Source organism: Pseudophryne corroboree, chromosome 2 (genome assembly GCF_028390025.1).
Source record: "Pseudophryne corroboree isolate aPseCor3 chromosome 2, aPseCor3.hap2, whole genome shotgun sequence".
Classification (NCBI taxonomy): Eukaryota; Metazoa; Chordata; class Amphibia; order Anura; family Myobatrachidae; genus Pseudophryne; species Pseudophryne corroboree.
The window spans coordinates 595,162,965-595,187,795 of record NC_086445.1 but is presented as its reverse complement, the minus strand read 5'-3'; the positions used below and the strand labels follow the sequence as shown (position 1 = coordinate 595,187,795).

Genomic DNA, 24,831 nt, shown 5'->3' with positions numbered 1-24,831 from the left:
TATCTCCACCAGTCTAGGCGACCGCCAGTATCCATTGCTGCCCACTACGCATTCAGTTGGGTCTTCGTGGGCCACTAGTAGGGGGCTACCACGTCTCAACTCTGTCGTGGAGCAACTTGGTCTAGTATTCATACATTTGCTAAATTCTACAAGTTTCACACTTTTGCGGCTTCATGTTCACTGTTTGGCCGTCTTGTTTTGCAAGGTCCTCAGCGATCTCCCGCCCAGAGGGGAAACTTTGGGACGTCCCCACGGTCTTGAAGATGTGCCAGTGTCCTCTAGTGGCTGACCGAAAAAGGAGGATTTTGGTACTTACTGATAAATCCCTTTTTCGGAAGCCATAGGGGACAATGGCCGCCCGCCCGTCGCTGTTCTCTTGCCTTCCTTGTTGTTCTGCTATGTTTAATAGTTATATGCTCTCTTCCCATGTACAGTTTCTGTTCTCCTCTTCCCATCTCCTCTTGGCTAATTCATAACTGAGGGGTGATGGGGGATAGAGGGAGAGGAGCCTGTGTCACTTCTTAGATTATTTAAAGTGCCAGCTCCCTGTAAGCCACCATCACCCCACAGTCCACCAACATTTTGACATGGGTTGGTCCAGAGAAACATACCAAAAGATAATGTACAACCATATAGTACTGACAGAGTACAGATACATGGAAGTCATTCCAAATAAACAGCCATTAAGGGGTATATTCAATTGGTGTCGAAAACTGCCGTCTGTCGAAAAGACTGCAGTTTTCGGCTTTTTAAGGTCGAATTGTGATTCGACCTATTCAGTCCCAGCAGTTTTTATTTGACAAGTCGTGGAATTCGACTTGTTGAATAGTACGTGAAATGGCGGGATAGCTGCCGATTCAATTACTTTTGAGTGAAACGGGGCCAAATTCGACAGGATTTGGCCCCATTTCTGACCATCTCAGTCCGACATAAAAAAATGTCGGACTGAGATGTGGGACCCAGAGGAGGAGAGGGGGGAGCCGCAGGGAGACGGGGGACAGCCGCGGGCATACAGAGCTGCAGCAGCATGTCTCTCAGCCGTGCCGCTCACGGCAGCGTCCACCTGGCTCCAAGTTCAAGTTTATTGTCATCAGCCAAAACAAGTTGACAGACGAAATTACAATTGTACAGGGCATCAAGTAGTGGCAGGCGACAACATAAAACAAACATAAAAATAAATCATTCATTTAACATGCGTACAGCAGATGGGATAAAACTAACCCTAAAACGGTTGGTACGAGTTAACCAAGTACGAAACCTCTTTCGAGATGGAAGTTTGTCAAAAAGCATACTAAAAGGATGCGCGCTATCTAGTAAAATACACCTGGCTTTGCTTAAAACCCTACACCTATACAAATCATCAAAGCTAGGCAATGGCATACCAATGATTTTACTTGCCGTTTTCCTTATCCTTTCTAATGCCCATCGATCTTTTAAAGTGCAGCCTCCATACCATGCCACGATCCCATAACTAAGAATGCTCTCAATCGAGCACCTGTAAAAATGTAACATGGTCTGCGCACCAACACCTGCTGCCCTTAAACGCCGCAGGAAGAAAAGTCGTTGTTGAGCCTTTTTTCCTATCAGTAGCAGGTGCTCAGACCAAGTCAAACATGACGAAATCTGAATGCCCAAGAAACGGAATTAAGTAACCATTTCCACGTCCTGATCACCAACAAACACTGGTGATTTCAGCGACTGCCTTCTTCTAAAATCAATAATCAGTTCTTTTGTCTTCCCACTATTTAAAAATAAATGATTTTCATTACTCCAATCGACTAGCTTCGCAACTTCCGTCCTATACGCCAGCTCGTCATCGCCACTAATTAACCCAACTACGGCAATATCGTCCGCAAATTTAATCAATTTAACTAATGCGTCCGCTGATGCACAGTCATAAGTGAACAGTGAATATAAGAAAGGAAAAAAGGCGTTTCCCCCAGCACCCTGAATGATAACCGTAACCAGATATAAATTCCACATGATAATAGAATTCAGAGATCTTCGTTACACATATTTGCGCAAATGTGTGAATAAGCCCCAAAGCCGCATCAAGGCGTCTCTGTATATTTGGGGTCCCTAGCGCTATATCTAGGTGCAGGGTGTGGCACCCCAAAACACCCCTCTTACTCTCCTCAAATCTACAATAAAATGTTTAAATCCTCCACCAGTGCCTTACTAGTCACACCATAGTCATGCTTCTTAACTTTACACCCCGTCACTTCATATATCATCTGCCACAGACTCCTAGAATTCTTATTCAGGCTACTAAGATCTTAATTTTTTTTTCAAGTAGCTCATTTTCGCCTTTTTAATGCCTACCCTAAGTTGTGCCCTAGCAAGTCTTAAAGCAGCCTGATCACCAGCCCTAAAAGCTCTGTCCCTAGCTCTAATCAGAGCACGAACCTCCCCATTTAACCAAGGTTTCTCATTGGAAAAAGTTTTATTTCCTTTCTCACCGTAACACTCTCTGTGCATGTGTTAATATAACAAAAAATCAGAGAAGCCAATAAATCAATCTCAATTGATCCATTGATCAAACTCTCTCTTCAATAAGCAATTCCCAATTTGTAAATTCCAACATATCCTGCAACCTCATCATTGCACCATCAGGCCAGATAGTAACAGTTTTAACCACAGGCTTCACTCTTTTAACCTGTGGTTTATAAGTAGGCCGCAGAAATAGGGACAGATGAGGTCACGCTTGCTGGAGCCGGGTGGACACTGCCGTGAGGTCTGGCGGCTGTGTGACATCCTCCTGCAGCGCTACTGTAACGCTGCCTCTCCTCCGTCTGCCCGCGGCTGTCCCTGCTGGTCTCCCCGCGCCCCTCCCCCTCTACTCTTTTGGGTCCCTCATCTCAATTCGACTTTTTAAAAGAAATTGAATAGGGGTTGTCGGATCCATTCCGACAAATGCATGTTGGAATGGATCCGATCCTAATTGAATATATTAACCCGTAGTAGGGTGCACACATAATGGGCTTCCCTCCTCTCATCAAAAATTGTTTCATAATATGATTCTTTGTATGTACCTTTGCTGTTATGCAACTGTAATTATCTGAAATGTCTTAATAAAAATGTTATAAAAAAGTCACATTTTAATGTTTCCTAGGTTATCTGCGTGCATGATGTTTCCTCTCTATACAGAGTCCCACTCTTGCTGGAGGAGCAGGGAGTGGTGGAATATTTTCGCCAACGATTGGATCTTACCATTGGGCGCCAACCCCGCAGGTTGTTGATGAAGTGGAAAGAAATGGCAGATAGGTGAGAGCATTCATAGCCCAAGCCAGCAAGGTGTATGCCTGAAGCAGCATTCAGCAATATTAATACTGTTGAGTGAAGGATTCTGTGGAAAAAAATATTTAGTTATAAAATCTGCCGATAGGGGAAAATACACATTAAAAGGTACAAATGTAGAACTTGGTGAGACCTAAAATTTACATTTCAACATATTTTTCTTCTGTATTAAAACTGGAAAATAAATTGTACTGATATTTTAATCCAAAGAAGAGAAAAAACCTGTGCACTACAATTAAGTATTCTGTGGTTATATCTTCAAAATCTCGCTACTTGTATAATATATATCCACTACAATAAAAGGTTAACGCTGCTCCTCACTTCTGTTATGTGCGCCTGTGGCCACTAGGGAGCGCAGACAGACCACATGACTTGTGTGTGCTGCAAGCTGAAACAGGTGAAAGTGATACTACAGGGCGATGTTACACCTCCTAACCTGCTGCTGCTAATATAAAAAAATACTGATCTGACTGTTTCACACTTGCTGGGGCTGGAGAGTGCGAACGTGGGGTAGGAGCAGATAGGGACTGGGGGAGAAAAAAAGAGGACGGGAGGGTTGGGGCAGGTAGGGACTGGAGAGAGAGAGGCGGGGTAGTGGCAGATAGGGACTGGGCGGATGGGAGGGGTTGGTAGGGACCGGGGAGAGTGAAGTGGTATGGGGAGAGAGAAATGCAGATTTAGCAGCAGTAACAAAGAAACGGATGCAGAAACCATGATATGGTCTTGCAGCACTCGGAACGGAGGCATCAGGGGAGATGATGATGAATCCATCCGGCAGGGTGGATTGAGCAGTGTGGTGACCGGGAGGAGGAAATGTCGGTGCTGGGGCTGCAGATGATGTGGGTGAGGAGGAGGCAGATAACTGGCTCAGCTGCTTTTATTTATATATATATATATATATAGAGAGAACATAAATTCCCAAGTGCGCTAATAGTGAAATGTAGTTACACAAATCTTCCAGCGGTTAATTCGTCGGAAAATGTAGACTGGAGGATATTTAGATCTGGGGACCTGTAACAGACACCCCTCACCAAAAAGTCACCCAAACAAGAGGCCAACAGGCCAATTAATAAAAAGTTTTTTTTAATAACATATATTTGAACATATGAATTTTGGTACACAATTCAAGATAAAATTGTATCAATAAAACACAGCCACAACCAACATGTTTGTAGGATGGATTGAAAAAGGTGAGGGAGTATCTAGAATCCATCCTACAAACATGTTGGTTGTGGCTGTGTTTTATTGATACAATTTTATCTTGAATTGTGTACCAAAATTCATATGATCAAATATATGTTATTAAAAAAAACTTTTTATTAATTGGCCTCTTGTTTGGGTGACTTTTTGGTGAGGGGTGTCTGTTACAGGTCCCCAGATCTAAATATCCTCCAGTCTACATTTTCCGACGAATTAACCGCTGGAAGATGTGTAACTACATTTCACTATTAGCGCACTTGGGAATTTATGTTCTCTCTGCATGTGTTTGAGGTTTTCCAACAAAGACCTCTCCCAGTGTGCCGCTTCTGAGTTGGCGCAAGATAAAGATACTTCTGTATGTGTGTATGTATGTATATGTATATATATATATATATATATATATATATATATATATATATATATATATATATATATATATATATATATATATATATATACATACATACATACATACATACATACATACATACATACTGCGCTACTGTATAGGGGCTGAGATGCAGGGGAAAAAAAAAAAGATTAGTTCTCTGCACCTCTCCCCCAGATGACAGTAAGCAGATGCTACCGCATCCCCTGTTTCTAGTAGGTCATGGTCCTATCCATGAACTGTGTCTAATGGTTCCTAGAACCCTACTGGGGTTCATACTAACAGACTTGTTCAAATATAGCACATTGTAAAAAAGACAGTACAAATTCATCTTGTTGTATTTTGATACATGTGTTCACTTTTCAAGAAGTGCAAATCTTACTTGTATAAAAGGGGATATCATAGCTGTCTTCAGGGGATGTAGTTATGTGACCGGCGGTCAGGAGACAAGGGGCTTATTGCGCTTACCCCCCCCCCCTCCCAGTGCCATTCTGCGGCCTGGATCCTGGCGTCTGGATACTGACCGCCAAGATCTCACCTGCTGATAACGCATACTACACCCGTCTTTAGAACTGATTTACACAAATGAAAACCGTTCCTTGGTTATACGCCGCTTTATTGCACATTACACAAGTAAAAATGCTAGTTAGGTGCAGGAGTGCATTTGTAAAAAAATTGGAATCAAACAGCATATTTTCCCAAACTTCAACATTACAGTCCAGTTTTAAGAATATCTATGCTTGAGCACAGGTTACTTAATTTGTACCTCAGTCAACTTGATTTAGCCATCTGAACTCAGCGTAGATATCCTTAAAACTTGGACTGTAAGGGTAGTGTTTGAGAAACTCTGGCTTTTAGGTTCAACAGAAATCTGTCCCCTTGCATAGTAATTCTTCTATGTACAGTAACTTCTTAACACATTCTATTTGTGCAGGTATGACCGCTTGCTGGAGTCCTGTAGCATTGCTTTGGTGGGAAAGTACACCAAATTTTCTGATTCATATGCATCTGTTATCAAAGCTCTAGAACATTCTGCATTGGCTATAAACCATCGTTTGGAGATCAAGGTAAATAACATAGGCTTTGCACCAATTTAGTCTTTGTAATGATGAATACTGTTCTAATTTGTCTAAGGGCTTCAAATTTGAGCAAATGCTTGCAATATTAGTGCATGGACACTGGTGAAAAACAAAGCCTTTCTCCAGTTCCAGTTCTCGTTGTTTCTCCAATTACACCTATTTGTTTGCTTGGAACCAGTGATCTCACTGAGCATTACCTGACTTATTCATGAGGCACAAGTTTCTCATGAATGTATAGGCTACATGCTTATGAAAATTGGTGAAACCTGCAAACTGGCTACATTCTCTGGGGGGGGGGGGGGGCCTGAGGGCAATATAAGACACCTTGGCTGGCAAATCATCACAATATATAGTCCCAGGGCTATATATGTGATAAATTACCCCTGCCAGAATCCATAAAAAAGCGGGAGAAAAGTCCGCCGAAAAAGGGGCGGGGCTATCTCCCTCAGCACACTGGCATCATTTCTCTAACGTCCTAGTGGATGCTGGGGACTCCGTCAGGACCATGGGGAATAGCGGGCTCCGCAGGAGACAGGGCACATCTAAAGCTTTTAGGTCACATGGTGTGTACTGGCTCCTCCCCCTATGACCCTCCTCCAAGCCTCAGTTAGGTTTTTGTGCCCGTCCGAGAGGGTGCAATCTAGGTGGCTCTCTTAAAGAGCTGTTTAGAAAAGTTTTTTTTTAGGTTTCTAATCAGTGATTCCTGCTGGCGACAGGATCACTGCAACGAGGGACTTAGGGGAGAGACTTGCAACTCACCTGCGTGCAGGAGGATTGAAGTCTTAGGCTACTGGACACTGAGCTCCAGAGGGAGTCGGAACACAGGTCAGCCTGGGGTTCGTCCCGGAGCCGCGCCGCCGATCCCCCTTACAGACGCTGAAGAACGGCAGAACGGAGGTCCGGAAACAGGCGGCAGAAGACTTCTCAGTCTTCATGAAGGTAGCGCACAGCACTGCAGCTGTGCGCCATTGTTGCTACACGGCTCACTGATCTCGGTCACGGAGGGTGCAGGGCGCTGCTGGGGGCGCCCTGGGCAGCAATATAGATTACCTTAGAGGCAAATAAATACATCACATATAGCCATTAAGGCTATATGTATGTATTTAACCCAGGCCAGTTTTCCTAATAACCGGGAGAAAAACCCGCCGAGAAAGGGGCGGAGCTTATTCTCCTCAGCACTCAGCGCCATTTTCCTGACCAGCTCCGCTGGTGAGGAAGGCTCCCACTCTCCCCTGCACTACAGAAACAGGGTTAAAGAGAAGGGGGGCATAAATTGGCGATATAATTATATATTAAGAGCGCATATATATAGAAACAACACCTTCTAGGGTTGTTATATACATTATGGCGTTTTTGGTGTGTGCTGGCAAACTCTCCCTCTGTCTCCCCAAAGGGCTAGTGGGTCCTGTCCTCTATCAGAGCATTCCCTGTGTGTGTGCAGTAGGTCGGTACGTGTGTGTCGACATGTATGAGGAAAATGTTGGTGAGGAGACGGAGAAAATTGCCTGTAATGGTGATGTCACTCTCTAGGGAGTCGACACCGGAATGGATGGCTTATTTAGGGAATTACGTGATAATGTCAACACGCTGCAAGCCGGTTGACGACATGAGACAGCCGGCGGACAAATTAGTATCGGTCCAGGCGTCTCAGACACCGTCAGGGGCTTGTAAAAACGCCCATTTACCTCAGTCGGTCGACAGACACTGACGCGGACACTGACCCCAGTGTCGACGGTGAAGAAACAAACGTATTTCTCTAACGTCCTAGTGGATGCTGGGGACTCCGTCAGGACCATGGGGAATAGCGGGCTCCGCAGGAGACAGGGCACATCTAAAAAAGCTTTTAGGTCACATGGTGCGTACTGGCTCCTCCCCCTATGACCCTCCTCCAAGCCTCAGTTAGGTTTTTGTGCCCGTCCGAGAGGGTGCAATCTAGGTGGCTCTCTTAAAGAGCTGGTTAGAAAAGTTTTTTTTTAGGTTTCTAATCAGTGTCTCCTGCTGGCGACAGGAGCACTGCAACGAGGGACTTAGGGGAGAGACTTGCAACTCACCTGCCTGCAGGAGGATTGAAGTCTTAGGCTACTGGACACTGAGCTCCAGAGGGAGTCGGAACACAGGTCAGCCTGGGGTTCGTCCCGGAGCCGCGCCGCCGATCCCCCTTACAGACGCTGAAGAACGGCAGAACGGAGGTCCGGAAACAGGCGGCAGAAGACTTCAGTCTTCATAGAGGTAGCGCACAGCACTGCAGCTGTGCGCCATTGTTGCTACACGGCTCACTGATCTCGGTCACGGAGGGTGCAGGGCGCTGCTGGGGGTGCCCTGGGCAGCAATATAGAGTACCTTAGAGGCAAATAAATACATCACATATAGCCATTAAGGCTATATGTATGTATTTAACCCAGGCCAGTTTATTAGAAAAACCCGCCGAAAAAGGGGCGGAGCTTATTCTCCTCAGCACTCGGCGCCATTTTCCTGCACGGCTCCGCTGGTGAGGAAGGCTCCCACGACTCTCCCCTGCACTGCACTACAGAAACAGGGTAACAAAGAGAGGGGGGGCATAAATTGGCGATTATAATTATATATTGAGAGCGCATATATAGAAACAACACCTTCTAGGGTTGTTATATACAGTATAGCGCTTTTGGTGTGTGCTGGCAAACTCTCCCTCTGTCTCCCCAAAGGGCTAGGAGGGTCCTGTCTTCAATAGAGCATTCACTGTGTGGCTGCTGTGTGTGTCGGTACGTGTGTGTCGACATGTATGAGGACGAAGTTGGTGTGGAGGCAGAGCAATTGCCGATGATGGTAATGTCACCCCCTAGGGAGTCGACACCGGAATGGATGGCTTTGGTTATGGAATTACGTGATAATGTCAGCACATTACAAAAGTCAGTTGACGAAATGAGACGCCCGGCAAACCAGTTAGTACCGGTTCAGGCATCTCAGACACCGTCAGGGGCTGTAAAACGTCCCTTACCTCAGTCAGTCGACACGGGTACCGACACAGATGAATCTAGTGTCGACGGTGAGGAAGTAAACGTATTTTCCAATAGGGCCACACGTTATATGATCACGGCAATGAAGGAGGCTTTGCAGCTCTCTGATACTACTGGTACCTCAAAAAGGGGTATTATGTGGGGGGTGAAAAAACTACCGGTATTTTTCCCAGAATCAGAGGAATTGAATGATGTGTGTGATGAAGCGTGGGTTACCCCCGATAGAAAAATGCTAATTTCAAAGAAGTTGTTGGCATTATACCCTTTCCCACCAGAGGTTAGGGCGCGCTGGGAATCACCCCCTAAGGTGGATAAGGCGCTCACACGTTTATCAAAGCAAGTGGCGTTGCCGTCTCCTGATACGGCCGCCCTCAAGGATCCAGCAGATAGGAGGCTGGAAACTACACTGAAGAGTATATACACACATACGGGTGTTATACTGCGACCGGCAATAGCCTCAGCCTGGATGTGCAGTGCTGGGGTAGTGTGGTTGGATTCTCTGACTGAAAATATTGAGACCCTGGATAGGGACAGTATTTTATTGACTCTAGAGCAATTAAAGGATGCTTTTCTTTATATGCGAGATGCTCAGAGGGATGTTTGTACTCTAGCATCAAGAGTAAGCGCGATGTCCATATCTGCTAGAAGAAGTTTATGGACGCGACAGTGGTCAGGTGATGCGGATTCCAAGAGGCATATGGAAGTATTGCCATATAAAGGAGAGGAATTGTTTGGGGTCGGTCTTTCGGACCTGGTGACCACGGCAACTGCCGGCAAATCCACCTTTTTACCTCAGACCCCTTCACAACAGAAAAAGACACCGTCTTTTCAGCCGCAGTCCTTTCGCTCCTATAAAAAGCGACCAAAAGGACAGTCTTATCTGCCGAGAGGCAGAGGAAAGGGTAAGAAAGGGCAGCACGCAGCCCCTGCCCAGGAACAGAAGCCCGCCCCGGCTTCTACAAAGCCATCAGCATGACGCTGGGGCTTTACAAGCGGACCCAGGAACGGTGGGGGGTCGACTCAAGATTTTCAGCAATCAATGGGCTCACTCACAAGTGGACCCGTGGGTCCTGCAGATAATATCTCAGGGTTACATGCTGGAGTTCGAAAGGTTTCCCCCTCGCCGGTTCCTAAAGTCTGCTTTGCCAACGTCTCCCTCAGAAAGGACGTCGGTTTTGGAAGCCATTCACAAGCTGTATTCTCAGCAGGTGATAGTCAAGGTACCCCTCCTACAACAGGGAAAGGGGTATTATTCCACACTATTTGTGGTACCGAAGCCGGACGGTTCGGTAAGACCTATTCTAAATCTGAAATCCTTGAACCTGTACATACAGAAATTCAAGTTCAAGATGGAGTCACTCAGAGCAGTGATAGCGAATCTGGAAGAAGGGGACTTCATGGTGTCCCTGGACATAAAGGATGCTTATCTGCATGTCCCAATTTACCCCTCACACCAAGGGTATCTCAGGTTCGTGATACAAGACTGTCATTATCAGTTTCAAACGATGCCGTTTGGTTTGTCTACGGCCCCTCGGGTCTTTACCAAGGTAATGACCGAAATGATGGTTCTTCTACGAAGAAAAGGCGTATTAATTATCCCTTACTTGGACGATCTCCTGATAAGGGCAAAGTCCAGAGAACAGCTGGAAGTCGGTGTAGCACTAACCCAGGTAGTGCTCCAGCAACACGGGTGGATTCTGAATCTTCCAAAATCTCAATTGACCCCGACAACTCGTCTGCTGTTCCTGGGAATGATTCTGGACACGGTTCAGAAAAAGGTGTTTCTCCCGGAGGAGAAAGCAAGGGAGTTATCCGAACTTGTCAGGAACCTCCTAAAACCAGGAACGGTGTCAGTACATCAATGCACAAGAGTCCTGGGAAAGATGGTGGCTTCGTACGAAGCGATTCCATTCGGCAGATTCCATGCACGGACATTTCAGTGGGATCTGCTGGACAAATGGTCCGGATCGCATCTGCACATGCATCAGCGGATAGCACTGTCACCAAGAACAAGGTTGTCTCTCCTGTGGTGGCTGCAGACTGCCCATCTGTTAGTGGGCCGCAGATTCGGCATACAGGACTGGGTCCTGGTGACTACGGATGCCAGCCTACGAGGTTGGGGAGCAGTCACAAAGGGAAGAAACTTCCAGGGCGTGTGGTCAAACCTGGAGACGTCTCTTCACATAAATATACTGGAGCTAAGAGCGATCTACAATGCTCTAAGTCTGGCAAAACCGCTGCTTCAGGGTCAGCCGGTGTTGATCCAGTCCGACAACATCACGGCAGTCGCCCACGTAAACCGACAAGGCGGCACGAGGAGCAGGAGTGCAATGGCAGAAGCGGCAAGGATTCTGCGCTGGGCGGAGAATCATGTCATAGCACTGTCAGCAGTGTTTATCCCGGGAGTGGACAACTGGGAAGCAGATTTCCTCAGCAGACACGACCTTCACCCGGGAGAGTGGGGACTTCATCCAGAAGTTTTCCACATGATTGTGAACCGTTGGGAAAAATCAAAGGTAGACATGATGGCGTCTCGCCTCAACAAAAAATTGGACAGGTATTGCGCCAGGTCAAGAGACCCTCAGGCAATAGCTGTGGACGCTCTGGTAACACCGTGGGTGTACCAATCAGTGTATGTGTTCCCTCCTCTGCCTCTCATACCAAAGGTGCTGAGAATTATACGGAAAAGAGGAGTAAGAACGATACTGGTGGCTCCGGACTGGCCAAGGAGAACTTGGTATCCGGAACTTCAAGAGATGCTCACGGAGGATCCGTGGCCTCTACCTCTGAGAAGGGATCTGCTTCAGCAGGGACCTTGTATGTTCCAAGACTTACCGCGTCTGCGTTTGACGGCATGGCGGTTGAACGCCGGACTCTAAAAGAAAAGGGCATTCCAGAGGAAGTTATTCCTACCTTGATTAAGGCTAGGAAGGAAGTGACTGTACAACATTATCACCGCATTTGGCGAAAATATGTTGCGTGGTGTGAGGCCAAGAAGGCTCCAACGGAAGAATTTCAATTGGGTCGATTCTTACATTTCCTGCAAGCAGGATTGTCTATGGGCCTAAAATTGGGGTCCATTAAAGTTCAAATTTCGGCCTTATCAATTTTCTTCCAGAAGGAATTGGCGTCAGTGCCTGAAGTACAAACTTTTGTCAAAGGTGTACTACATATACAACCCCCAATAGTGCCTCCAGTGGCACCGTGGGATTTGAACGTGGTTCTAAATTTTCTCAAATCTCATTGGTTTGAGCCGTTAAAATCGGTAGAATTAAAATACCTTACATGGAAGGTAACCATGCTGTTGGCCCTGGCTTCTGCCAGGAGAGTTTCAGAGTTGGCAGCTTTGTCATACAAGAGCCCATATCTGATATTCCATTCGGACAGGGCAGAATTGAGGACGCGTCTTCAATTTCTCCCTAAGGTGGTTTCGGCATTTCACTTAAACCAGCCTATTGTGGTGCCTGCGGCTACTAGCGACTTGGAGGACTCCAAGTTACTGGACGTTGTCAGAGCATTAAAAATATATATTTCAAGGACAGCTGGAGTCAGAAAAACTGACTCGTTGTTTACATTGTATGCACCCAACAAGATGGGTGCTCCTGCGTCTAAACAGACGATTGCACGTTGGATCTGTAGCACAATCCAACTTGCACATTCTGTGGCAGGCGTGCCACAGCCTAAATATGTAAAGGCCCACTCCACAAGGAAGGTGGGCTCATCTTGGGCGGCTGCCCGAGGGGTCTCGGCATTACAACTTTGCCGAGCAGCTACGTGGTCAGGGGAGAACACGTTTGTAAAATTTTACAAATTTGATACTCTGGCTAAAGAGGACCTGGAGTTTTCTCATTCGGTGCTGCAGAGTCATCCGCACTCTCCCGCCCGTTTGGGAGCTTTGGTATAATCCCCATGGTCCTGACGGAGTCCCCAGCATCCACTAGGACGTTAGAGAAAATAAGAATTTACTTACCGATAATTCTATTTCTCATAGTCCGTAGTGGATGCTGGGCGCCCATCCCAAGTGCGGATTGTCTGCAATGCTTGTACATAGTTATTGTTACAAAATCGGGTTATTACTGTTGTTGTGAGCCATCTTTTCAGAGGCTACTTCGTTTTGTTATCATACTGTTAACTGGGTTCAGATCACAAGTTGTACGGTGTGATTGGTGTGGCTGGTATGAGTCTTACCCGGGATTCAAGATCCTTCCTTATTGTGTACGCTCGTCCGGGCACAGTACCTAACTGAGGCTTGGAGGAGGGTCATAGGGGAAGGAGCCAGTACGCACCATGTGACCTAAAAGCTTTTTTAGATGTGCCCTGTCTCCTGCGGAGCCCGCTATTCCCCATGGTCCTGACGGAGTCCCCAGCATCCACTACGGACTATGAGAAATAGAATTATCGGTAAGTAAATTCTTATTTTTTCCTTTAGGGCCACAAGTTACATGTTAAGGGCAATGAAGGAGGTGTTACATATTTCTGATACCACAAGTACCACAAATAAGGGTATTTTGTAGGGTGGGAATAAACTACTTGTAGTTTTGCCTGAATCAGATAAATTAAATGAAGTGTGTGATGATACGTGGGGTTCCTCCGATAGAAAGTTATGGGCGGTATACCCTTTTCCCGCCAGAAGTAAGGGCGAGTTGGAAAACACACCTTAGGGTGGATAAGGCGCTCACACGCTTATAAAAAACATGGCGTTACCGTTTCCAGATACGGCCGCCCTCAAGGAGCCAGCTGATAGGAAGCTGGAAAATATCATAACAGTATATACACACATACTGGTGTTATACTACGACCAGCAATCGCCTCAGCCTGGATGTGCAGCGCTGAGGGGGCTTGGTCGGATTTCCTGACTGAAAATTTTGATACCCTTGACAGGGACAGGATTTTATTGTCTATAGAGCATTTTAAGGATGCATTTCTATATATGCGTGATGCGCAGAGGCATAATTGCATTCTGGCATCAAGAGTAAATGTGATGTACATATCTGCCAGACGAAGACACGACAGTGGTCAGGTGAGGCAGATTCCAGACGGCATATGGAAGTATTGCCGTATAAAGGGGCGGTCCATTGGACCTGGTGGCCATGGCAACAGCTGAAAAATCCACCTTTTGTTACCCCGAGTCACATATTGGCAGAAAAGGACACAGTCTTTCAGTCTCAGTCCTTTCGTCCTCATACGGGCAGGCGGGCAAAGGCCAGTCATATCTGCCCAGGGGTAGAGGAAAGGGAAGAAGACTGCAGCAAGCAGCTCATTCCCAGGAACAGAAGCTCCTCACGGCTTCTGCCAAGTCCGCAGCATAACGCTGGGGCCGTACAAGCGGACTCAGGTGCGGTAGGGGGTCATCTCAAGAGTTTCAGCAACACTCGCAAGGGAACTCCGGGATCCTACATGTAATATCCCAGGTGTACATTGGAAATTCGAGACGTCTCCCCCTCACACAATTCACAGGCTGTATTCCCAGCAGGTGATAATCAAAGTACCCTTCTTACAACAAGGAAGGGGTAGTATTCCACACTATATTGTGGTACTGAAGCCAACCGGCTCGGTGAGATCTGAAATATTTGAACACTTACATACAAGCGTTCAAATCAAGATGGAGTCACTCGGAGCAGTGATAGCGAACCAGGAAGTAGGGGACGATATGGTGTCACTGGATATCAGGGACGCTTACCTACAGGTCCAAATTTGCCCTTCTCACCAAGGGTACTTCAGGTTCCTGGTACAGAACTGTCACTATCAGTTCAGACGCGGCCGTTTGGATTGTCCACGGCGCCCCGGGTCTTTACCAAGGTAATGACCGGAATGATGATTTTTCTTAAAAGAAACATGGACGCTTTCCTGATAAGGGCAAGGTCCAGAGAACAGTTGGAGGTCGGAGTAGCACTATCTTAAGTAGTTCTACGACAGCACGAGGGGATTCTAAATATTCCAAAATCGCAGCTTTTTCCGACGACACGTCTACTGTTCCTAGGGATGATTCTGGACACAGTCCAGAAAAACGTGTTTCTCCCAGTGGAGAAAGCCAGGGAGTTATCCGAGCTAATCGGGATCCTCCTAAAACCAGGAAAAGTGTCAGTGCATCATTGCACAAGAGTCCTGGTAAAAATGGTGGCTTATTACGAAGCAATTCCATTCGGCAGATTTCCCGCAAGAACTCTTCAGTGGGATCTGCTGGACAAATGGTCCGGATCGCATCCTCAGATGCATCAGCGGATAACCCTATATCCAAGGACAAGGGTGTCTCTCCTGTGGTGATTACAGAGTGCTCATCTTCTAGAGGGCCGAAAATTCGGCATTCAGGATTGGATGCCGGTGGCCACGGAGGCCAGCCTGAGAGGCTGGGGAACAGTCACACAGGGAAAAAATTTCCAGGGAAGTGTGATTAAGTCTGGAGAATTCTCTCCGCATAAATAAGCTTAGAGCAAATTTATAATGTTCTAAACTTAGCTAGACCTCTGCTTCAAGGTCAGCCGGTATTGATCCAGTGGGATAACATCACGGCAGTCGCCCACGTAAACAGAAAGGGCGGCACAAGAAGCAGGAGGGCAGTGACAAAACTGCAAGGATTTTTCGCTAGGCGGAAAATCATGTGATAGCACTGTCAGCAGTGTTCTTTCCGGGAGTGGACGACTGGGAAGCAGACTTCCTCAGCAGGCATGACCTCCACCCGGGAGAGTGGAAACTTCATAGGGAAGTTTTTCAACATGATTGTGGACCGTTGGCAAAGACCAAAGGTGGACATGATGGCGTCCCGCCCGAACAAAAAACGGGACAGGTATTCCGCCAGGTCATGAGACCTTCAGGCGATAGCTGTGGATGTTCTGGTAACACCGTGGGTGTACCAGTCAGTGTATGTGTTCCCTCCTCTGTTTCTCATAACCAAGGTATTGAGAATTATAAGACATAGAGGAGTATGAACTATACTAGTGGCTCCGGATTGGCCAAGAGGGACTTGGTACCCGGAACTTCAAGAAATGCTCACAGAGGACTAAGGGCCTGGGGAGCTAAGAAGGGACTTGCTTCAGCAAGTACCATGTCTATTCCAAGATTTACCGCGGCTGCGTTTGACGGCATGGCGGTTGAATGCCGGATCCTGAAGGGAAAAGGCATTCCATAAGAGGTCATACCTACCCTGGTCAAAGCCAGGAAGGAGGTGACCGCACAACGTCATCACCACATGTGGTGAAAATATGTTGCGTGGGTGAGGCCAGGAAGGCTCCACGACGGAAATTCAACTAGGTCGATTTCTACACTTCCTGAAAACAGGAGTGTTTTGGGCCTCAAATTGGGGTTCATTAACATTTAAATTTCGGCCCTGTAGATTTTCTTCCAGAAAGAATTGACTTCAGTTCCTGAAGTCCAGATTGTAAAGGGTGTATTGCATATACAGCTTTTTTGTGCCTCTAGGGGCACCGTGAGGTTTCAACATAGTGTTGGGATTTCTTAAAATCATATTGGTTTGAACAGCTCAAATCTGTGGATTTGAAATATCTCACATGGAAAGTGACCATGCTGTCGACCAATATCTCACATGGGAAGTGACCATGTGTTAGCCCTGGCCTCGGCCAGGCGATTGTCAGAATGGGCGGCTTTGTCTTACAAAAGCCCATATTAAAATTTTCCATTTGAACAGGGCAGAACTGGGACTCGTCTCCAGTTTCTTCCTAAAGGGGTGTCAGCGTTTTCACCTGAAACAACCTGTTGTGGTGCCTGCGGCTACTAGGGACTTGGAGGACTCCAAGTTACTAGACGTTGTCAGGGCCCTAAAAAAAAAAAAATATATATATATATATATATATATATATATATATATATATATATATATATATATATATATATATATATATATATATATATATATATATATAGTTAGGACGGCTGGAGTCAGAAAGTCTGACTTGCTGTTTATATTGTATGCACCCAACAAGCTGGGTGCTCCTGCTTCTAAGCAGTCTATTGCACGCTGGATTTGTAGTACAATTCAGCTTGCACATTCTGTGGCAGGCCTGCCACAGCCGAAATATGTAGATGCCCATTCCACAAGGAAGGTGGGCTCATCCTGGGCGGCTGCCCGAGGAGTCTCGGCATTACAACTTTGCCGAGCAGCTACGTGGTCAGGGGAGAACACGTTTGTAAAATTTTACAAATTTGATACTCTGGCTAAGGAGGACCTGGAGTTCTCTCATTCGGTGCTGCAGAGTCATCCGCACTCTCCCGCCCGTTTGGGAGCTTTGGTATAATCCCCATGGTCCTGACGGAGTCCCCAGCATCCACTAGGACGTTAGAGAAAATAAGAATTTACTTACCGATAATTCTATTTCTCGTAGTCCGTAGTGGATGCTGGGCGCCCATCCCAAGTGCGGATTGTCTGCAATGCTTGTACATAGTTATTGTTACAAAAATCGGGTTATTACTATTGTTGTGAGCCATCTTTTCAGAGGCTACTTCGTTTTGTTATCATACTGTTAACTGGGTTCAGATCACAAGTTGTACGGTGTGATTGGTGTGGCTGGTATGAGTCTTACCCGGGATTCAAGATCCTTCCTTATTGTGTACGCTCGTCCGGGCACAGTACCTAACTGAGGCTTGGAGGAGGGTCATAGGGGGAGGAGCCAGTACACACCATGTGACCTAAAAGCTTTTTTAGATGTGCCCTGTCTCCTGCGGAGCCCGCTATTCCCCATGGTCCTGACGGAGTCCCCAGCATCCACTACGGACTACGAGAAATAGAATTATCGGTAAGTAAATTCTTATTTTTTTCTTCACAGTGCAGCTGGAAGACAGCTCTCCAGGCTCTCCCCTGTAGTTTTCAGGCTCAAAGGGTTAAAAAGAGAGGGGGGGCACTAAATTTAGGCGCAATATATGTATACAAGCAGCTATTGGGGGAAAAATCACTCAGTTATAGTGTTAATCCCTGCATTATATAGCGCTCTGGTGTGTGCTGGCATACTCTCTCTCTGTCTCCCCAAAGGACTTTGTGGGGTCCTGTCCTCAGTCATTCCCTGTGTGTGTGCGGTGTGTCGGTACGGCTGTGTCGACATGTTGGATGAGGAAGGTTACGTGGAGGCGGAGCAGAGGCCGATAAATGGGATGTCGCCCCCTGTGGGGCCGACACCAGAGTGGATGGATAGGTGAAAGGTATTAACCGACAATGTCAACTCCTTACATAAAAGGCTGGATGACGTAACAGCTGTGGGACAGCCGGCTTCTCAGCCCGCGCCTGGCCAGGCGTCTCAAAGGCCATCAGGGGCTCAATAAAACGCCCGTTACCTCAGATGGCAGACACAGATGTCGACACGGAGTCTGACTCCAGTGTCGACGAGGTTGAGATATATACACAATCCACTAGGAACATCCGTTACATGATCTCGGCAATGAAAAATGTGTTACACATTTCTGACATGAACCCAAGTACCACATAAAAGGGGTTTTATTTTTGGGGAGAAAAAGCAGCCAGTGTTTTGTTCCCCCATCAGATGAGTGAATGAAGTGTGTAAAGAAGCGTGGGTTCCCCCGATAAGAAACTGGTAATTTCTAAATAGTTACTGATGGCGTACCCTTTCCCGCCAGAGGATAGGTCACGTTGGGAGATATCCCCTAGGGTGGATAAGGCGCTCACACGTTTGTCAAAAAAGGTGGCACTGCCTTCTTAGGATACGGCCACCTTGAAGGAGCCTGCTGATAAAAAGCAGGCTATCCTGAAGTCTGTATATACACACTCAGGTTCTATACTGAAGTCTGTATATACACACTCAGGTTCTATACTGAGACCTGCAATTGCCTCAGCATAAATAGTGCTGCTGCAGCGTGGTCTTGATACCCTGTCAGATAATATTAATACCCTAGACAGGGATAATATTTTGCTAACATAGAGCATATTAAAGACGTCGTCTTATATATGAAGGATGCACAGAGGGATATTTGCCGGCTGGCATCCAGAATTAATGCAATGTCCATTCTGCCAGGAGGGTATTAGAAACCCGGCAGTGGACAGGTGATGCTGCCTTTAAAAGGCACATGGAGATTCTGCCTTATAAGGGTGAGGAATTGTTTGGGGATGGTCTCTGGGAGTACGTATCCACAGCAACAGCTGGGAAGAAATTTTTTTACCTCAGGTTTCCTCACAGCCTAAGAAAGCACCGTATTTTCAGGTACAGTCCTTTCAGCTTCAGAAAAGCAAGCGGGTCAAAGGCGCTTCCTTTCTGCACAGAGACAAGGGAAGAAGGAAAAAGCTGCACCAGACAGCCAGTTCCCAGGATCAAAAATCTTCCCCCGCTTCCTCTGAGTCCACCGCATGACGCTGGGGCTCCACAGGTGGAGACAGGTGCGGTAGGGGCGCGTCTCGGGAACTTCAGGGACCAGTGGGCTTGCCCACAGGTGGATCCCTAGGTTCTGCAAATAGTATCACAGGGATACAGGCTGGAGTTCGAGGCGACTCCCCCTCGCCGTTACCTCACATCAGCCTTGCCTGCTGCCCTCGGAGAAAGGTAGTACTGGCGGCAATTCACAAGCTGTACTTCCAGCAGGTGAAATCAAGGTACCCCTCCTTCAACAAGGCCGGGGTTACTATTCCAAAATGTTGTGGTACCGAAACCAGACGTTTCGGTGAGATCCATTCTAAAATTGAAAGCCTTGAACACTTATATACGAAGGTTCAAGTTCAAAATGGAATCGCTCAGGGCGATTATTGCAAGCCTGGAGAATTTCATGGTATCACTGGACATCAAGGATGCTTACCTGCATGTCCCTATTTACCCTCTTCACCAGGAGTACCTCAAAATTGTGGTACAGGATTGTCATTACCAATTCCAGACGTTGCCGTTGGTCTGTCCCCGGCACCGAGGTATTTACCAAGGTAATGGCCGAAATAATTATCCCGTACTTGGACGATCTCCTTATAAAGGCGAGGTCCAGGGAGCAGTTGTTCGGCGGAGTAGCACTATCTCAGGAAGTGCTACAACAGCACGGCTGGATTCTGAATATTCCAAAGTCGCAGCTGGTCCTACAACGCGTCTACTGTTCCTGGGTATGGTTCTGGACACAGAACAGGATAAAAAGGGTTTCTCCCGGAGAAGTCCAAGGAGTTGTCGTCTCTAGACAGAGACCTCCTAATACAAATACAGGTGTCGGTGCATCAATGCACGCGAGCCCTGGGAAAGATGGTAGCTTCTTACGAAGAAATTCCATTCGCCAGGTTCCATGCAAGGATCTTCCAGTGGGATCTGTTGGACAAGTGGTCCGGGTCGCATCTTCAGATGCATCGGCGGAAAACCCTGTCTCCAAGGGCCAGGGTGTCGCTGTTGTGGTGGCTGCAGAGTGCTCATCTTCTAGGGGGCCGCAGATTCGGCATACAGGACTGGGTCCTGGTGACCACGGATGCCAGCCTTCGAGGCTGGGGGGCAGTCACACAGGGAAGAAACTTCCAAGGCTATGGAAAAGTCAGGAGACTTCCCTACACATAAATATTCTGGAACTAAGGGCCATTTACAATGCCCTAAGTCAGGCTAGACCCCTGCTTCAACACCGGCCGGTGCTGATCCAGTCAGACAACATCACGGCGGTCGCTCATGTAAACCGACAGGGCGGCACAAGAAGCAGGATGGCGATGGCAGAAGCCACAAGGATTCTCCGATGGGCGGAAAATCATGTGTTAGCACTGTCAGCAGTGTTCATTCCCGGAGTGGACAACTGAGAAGCAGACTTTCTCAGAAGACACGACCTCCACCCGGGAGAGTGGGGACTTCATCCAGAAGTCTTCCAAATGATTGTACACCGTTGGGAAAGGCCACAGGTGGACATGATGGCGTCCCGCCTCAACAAAAAGCTACAAAGATATTGCACCAGGTCAAGGGACCCTCAGGCGATAGCTGTGGACGCTCTGGTAACACCGTGGGTGTACCAGTCGGTGTATGTGTTCCCTTCTCTGCCTCTCTTACCCAGGGTAATGAGAATAATAAGAAGGAGAGGAGTAAGAACTATACTCATTGTTCCGGGTTGGCCAAGAAGAGCTTGGTAACCAGAACTCCAAGAAATGATCTCAGAGGACCCATGGCCTCTGCCGCTCAGACAGGACCTGCTGCAGCAGGGGGCCTGTCTGTTCCAAGACGTACCGCGGCTGCGTTTGACGGCATGGCGGTTGAACGCCGGATCCTGAAGGAAAAGGGCATTCCGGAGGAAGTTATCCCTACGCTATTTAAAGCTAGGAAAGAAGTGAACGCAAACCATTATCACCGCATATGGCGGAAATATGTTGCGTGCTGTGAGGCCAGGAAGGCCCCAAAGGAGGAATTTCAGCTAGGTCGATTTCTGCGCTTCCTACAGTCAGAGGTGACTATGGGCCTAAAATTGGGTTCCATTAAGGTCCAGATTTCGGCTCTATCGATTTTCTTCCAAAATAGAACTGGCTTCACTGCCTGAAGTTCAGACTTTTGTTAAGGGAGTGCTGCATAGTCAGCCCCCGTTTGTGCCTCCAGTGGCACCGTGGGATCTCAACGTGGTGTTGGATTTCCTGAAGTCGCATTGGGTTGAGCCACTTAAATCCGTGGAGCTATAATACCTCACGTGGAAAGTGGTCATGCTGTGGGCCTTGGCGTCGGCCAGGCGTGTATCAGAATTGGCGGCTTTGTCATACAAAAGCCCTTATCTGTATTTTATATGGATAAGGCGGAATTGAGGACTCGTTCCCAATTCCTTCCTAAGGTGGTATCAGTTTTTCATGTGTACCACAAACAAAAGAAATGTTCTGCGCTCCCAATCACTTTGAGTTAATTGACCAATCAATTAAAGGCAGTCTATCATGGAGAATAATTGACTCAATGAGGCTTGACCCCTTTTTTAAAAATATTTTATCAAACAATTAGATACCACATAAACACATAAAACAAACAATACATGAAAAATTGACAATTTAAAAATTCAGAGGTTAATACCTCTAGCATATGTAAGCAGAAACACTATCTATAATTGTAAATGTGCTATTGAGACAGTATACAATGTAACTAAAGTGCAAAATTGAATATCTTGAGAGAGAGGTTCTCTAGCAGAATGTCAATTGATTCTACCACTGGCGTCCCAGTGTAAAATCATATATACTGTCCACAGAAGGCTCCGCAAAAACTAGTATGGGACTATTAAGGCAAAACAAACAATGATAATTACCCCCGTGCTGGTTCCTGGAGTTTATCACAGGGTCCTGTATGCAAATGCACGAGGTAGATGTAATAATTTTTAGTTGATGCCTCAGTGATAATTGGAAGGCAAACTTGCTGAAGTGCTCTCACCTTCGTTAGAGAAGCCGGCAATTGACCATATGATGATATTATATTAGGAACTTCCCAACAAGGGATGTGATTGATTCAGCTGGTGATAAGTGTGGTAAGGCAAGTCCGCTGATGGCTGATGATAAAGTGGTCTCACTGCGGAGATCCGTTCGTATCCCTAGTCGTGGCAGTTTCCAAAAAATACAATGCCGTGTAGCTGAAATCACCTTTTGCCTCACTGCGGAGGTACGGTTCCTGAAGGTCACTTGGCTGCAGTGTAAATGCCGGGAGCCGAGAAGCTAAGGAGCCTGTCTGCCAGATATCAGATGTCCAATAATGAACTCGTAGAAGGGGGCGCCCCCTTCTACGAGTTCATTATTGGACATCTGATATCTGGCAGACAGGCTCCTTAGCTTCTCGGCTCCCGGCACCTTCCGGCGTTTACACTGCAGCCAAGTGACCTTCAGGAACCGTACCTCCGCAGTGAGGCAAAAGGTGATTTCAGCTACACGGCATTGTATTTTTTGGAAACTGCCACGACTAGGGATACGAACGGATCTCCGCAGTGAGACCACTTTATCATCAGCCATCAGCGGACTTGCCTTACCACACTGTTATCACCAGCTGAATCAATCACATCCCTTGTTGGGAAGTTCCTAATATAATATCATCATATGGTCAATTGCCGGCTACTCTATCGAAGGTGAGAGCACTTCAGCAAGTTTGCCTTCCAATTATCACTGAGGCATCAACTAAAAATTATTACATCTACCTCGTGCATTTGCATACAGGACCCTGTGATAAACTACAGGAACCAGCACGGGGGTAATTATCATTGTTTGTTTTGCCTTTAATAGTCCCATACTAGTTTTTGCGGAGCCTTCTGTGGACAGTATACAGGTTGAGTATCCCTTATCCAAAATGCTTGGGACCAGAGGTATTTTGGATATCGGATTTTTCCGTATTTTGGAATAATTGCTTACCATAATGAGATATCATGGCAATGGGACCTAAATCTAAGCACAGAATGCATTTATGTTTTATATGCACCTTATACACACAGCCTGAAGGTAATTTTAGCCAATATTTTTTATAACTTTGTGCATTAAACAAAGTGTGTCTAAATTCACACAATTCATTTATGTTTCATATACACTTTATATACACAGTCTGAAGGTCATTTAATACAATATTTTTAATAACTGTGTGTATTAAACAAAGTTTGTGTACATTGAGCCATCAGAAAACAAAAGTTTCACTATCTCACTCTCGCTCAAAAAAGTCCGTATTTCGGAATATTCCGTATTTCGGATATTTGGATATGGGATACTCAACCTGTATATGATTTTACACTGGGACGCCAGTGGTAGAATCAATTGACATTCTGCTAGAGAACCTCTCTCTCAAGATATTCAATTTTGCACTTTAGTTACATTGTATACTGTCTCAATAGCACATTTACAATTATAGATAGTGTTTCTGCTTACATATGCTAGAGGTATTAACCTCTGAATTTTTAAATTGTCAATTTTTCATGTATTGTTTTATGTGTTTATGTGGTATCTAATTGTTTGATAAAATATTTTTAAAAAAGGGGTCAAGCCTCATTGAGTCAATTATTCTCCATGATAGACTGCCTTTAATTGATTGGTCAATTAACTCAAAGTGATTGGGAGCGCAGAGCATTTCTTTTGTTTGTGTTTCATAGTGTTTTTCAGCCTAGCCAGCTGTTTTGCTCAGCAGCCGTAATTTCACCATTTTTGTATCGATCACCAACTGGTTAATTTATTACTATTATCTATAGTGCCAGATTTATACAGTTTGAGATTTATCTCCAGCTGTATTTATATACAAGTTTCATGTGAACCAACCTATTGTGGTGCCTGCGGCTACTTGGGACTTGGTGGATTCCAAGTTACTGGACGTAGTCAGGGCCCTGAAAAGTATATGTTTCCAGGACAGCTGGAGTCAGGAAAACTGACTCGCTATTTCTCCTGTATGCACCCAACAAGCTGGGTGCTCCTGCTTCTAAGCAGACTATTGCTCGCTGGATCTGTAGCACGATTCAACTTGCACATTCTGCGGCTGGACTGCCGCACCCTAAATCTGTAAAAGCTCATTCCACGAGGAAAGTGGGCTCTTCTTGGGCGGCTGCCCGAGGGGTCTCGGCTTTACAACTTTGCCGAGCTGTTACTTGGTCGGGTTAAAACATTTTTGTAAGAGTCTACAAGTTTGATACCCTGGCTGAGGAGGACCTAGAGTTTGTTCATTCGGTGCTGCAGAGTCATCCGCACTCTCCCGCCCGTTTGGGAGCTTTGGTATAATCCCCATGGTCCTTACGGAGTTCCCAGCATCCACTAGGACGTCAGAGAAAATAAGATTTTACTCACCGGTAAATCTATTTCTCGTAGTCCGTAGTGGATGCTGGGCGCCCATCCCAAGTGCGGATTGTCTGCAATACTTGTTTATAGTTATTGCCTAACTAAAGGGTTATTGTTGAGCCATCTGTTGAGAGGCTCAGTTATATTTCATACTGTTAACTGGGTATAGTTTCACGAGTTATACGGTGTGATTGGTGTGGCTGGTATGAGTCTTACCCGGGATTC

General features: G+C 46.3%; 1 protein-coding gene across 6 annotated transcripts in view; it reads left to right on the top strand.

Annotated features, from left to right (window-relative positions):
* The window catches only part of CTPS1 (CTP synthase 1), a 223,370-nt gene that overhangs the window by 86,718 nt on the left and 111,821 nt on the right, over positions 1–24,831 (top strand). For all 6 annotated transcript variants that reach the window (XM_063954629.1, XM_063954631.1, XM_063954627.1 and 3 more), the window contains exons 8-9: positions 3,113–3,264; positions 5,820–5,952. In XM_063954629.1, coding sequence (XP_063810699.1) covers positions 3,113–3,264; positions 5,820–5,952 — 285 coding nt within the window. The remainder of the gene's footprint in view (positions 1–3,112; positions 3,265–5,819; positions 5,953–24,831) is intronic.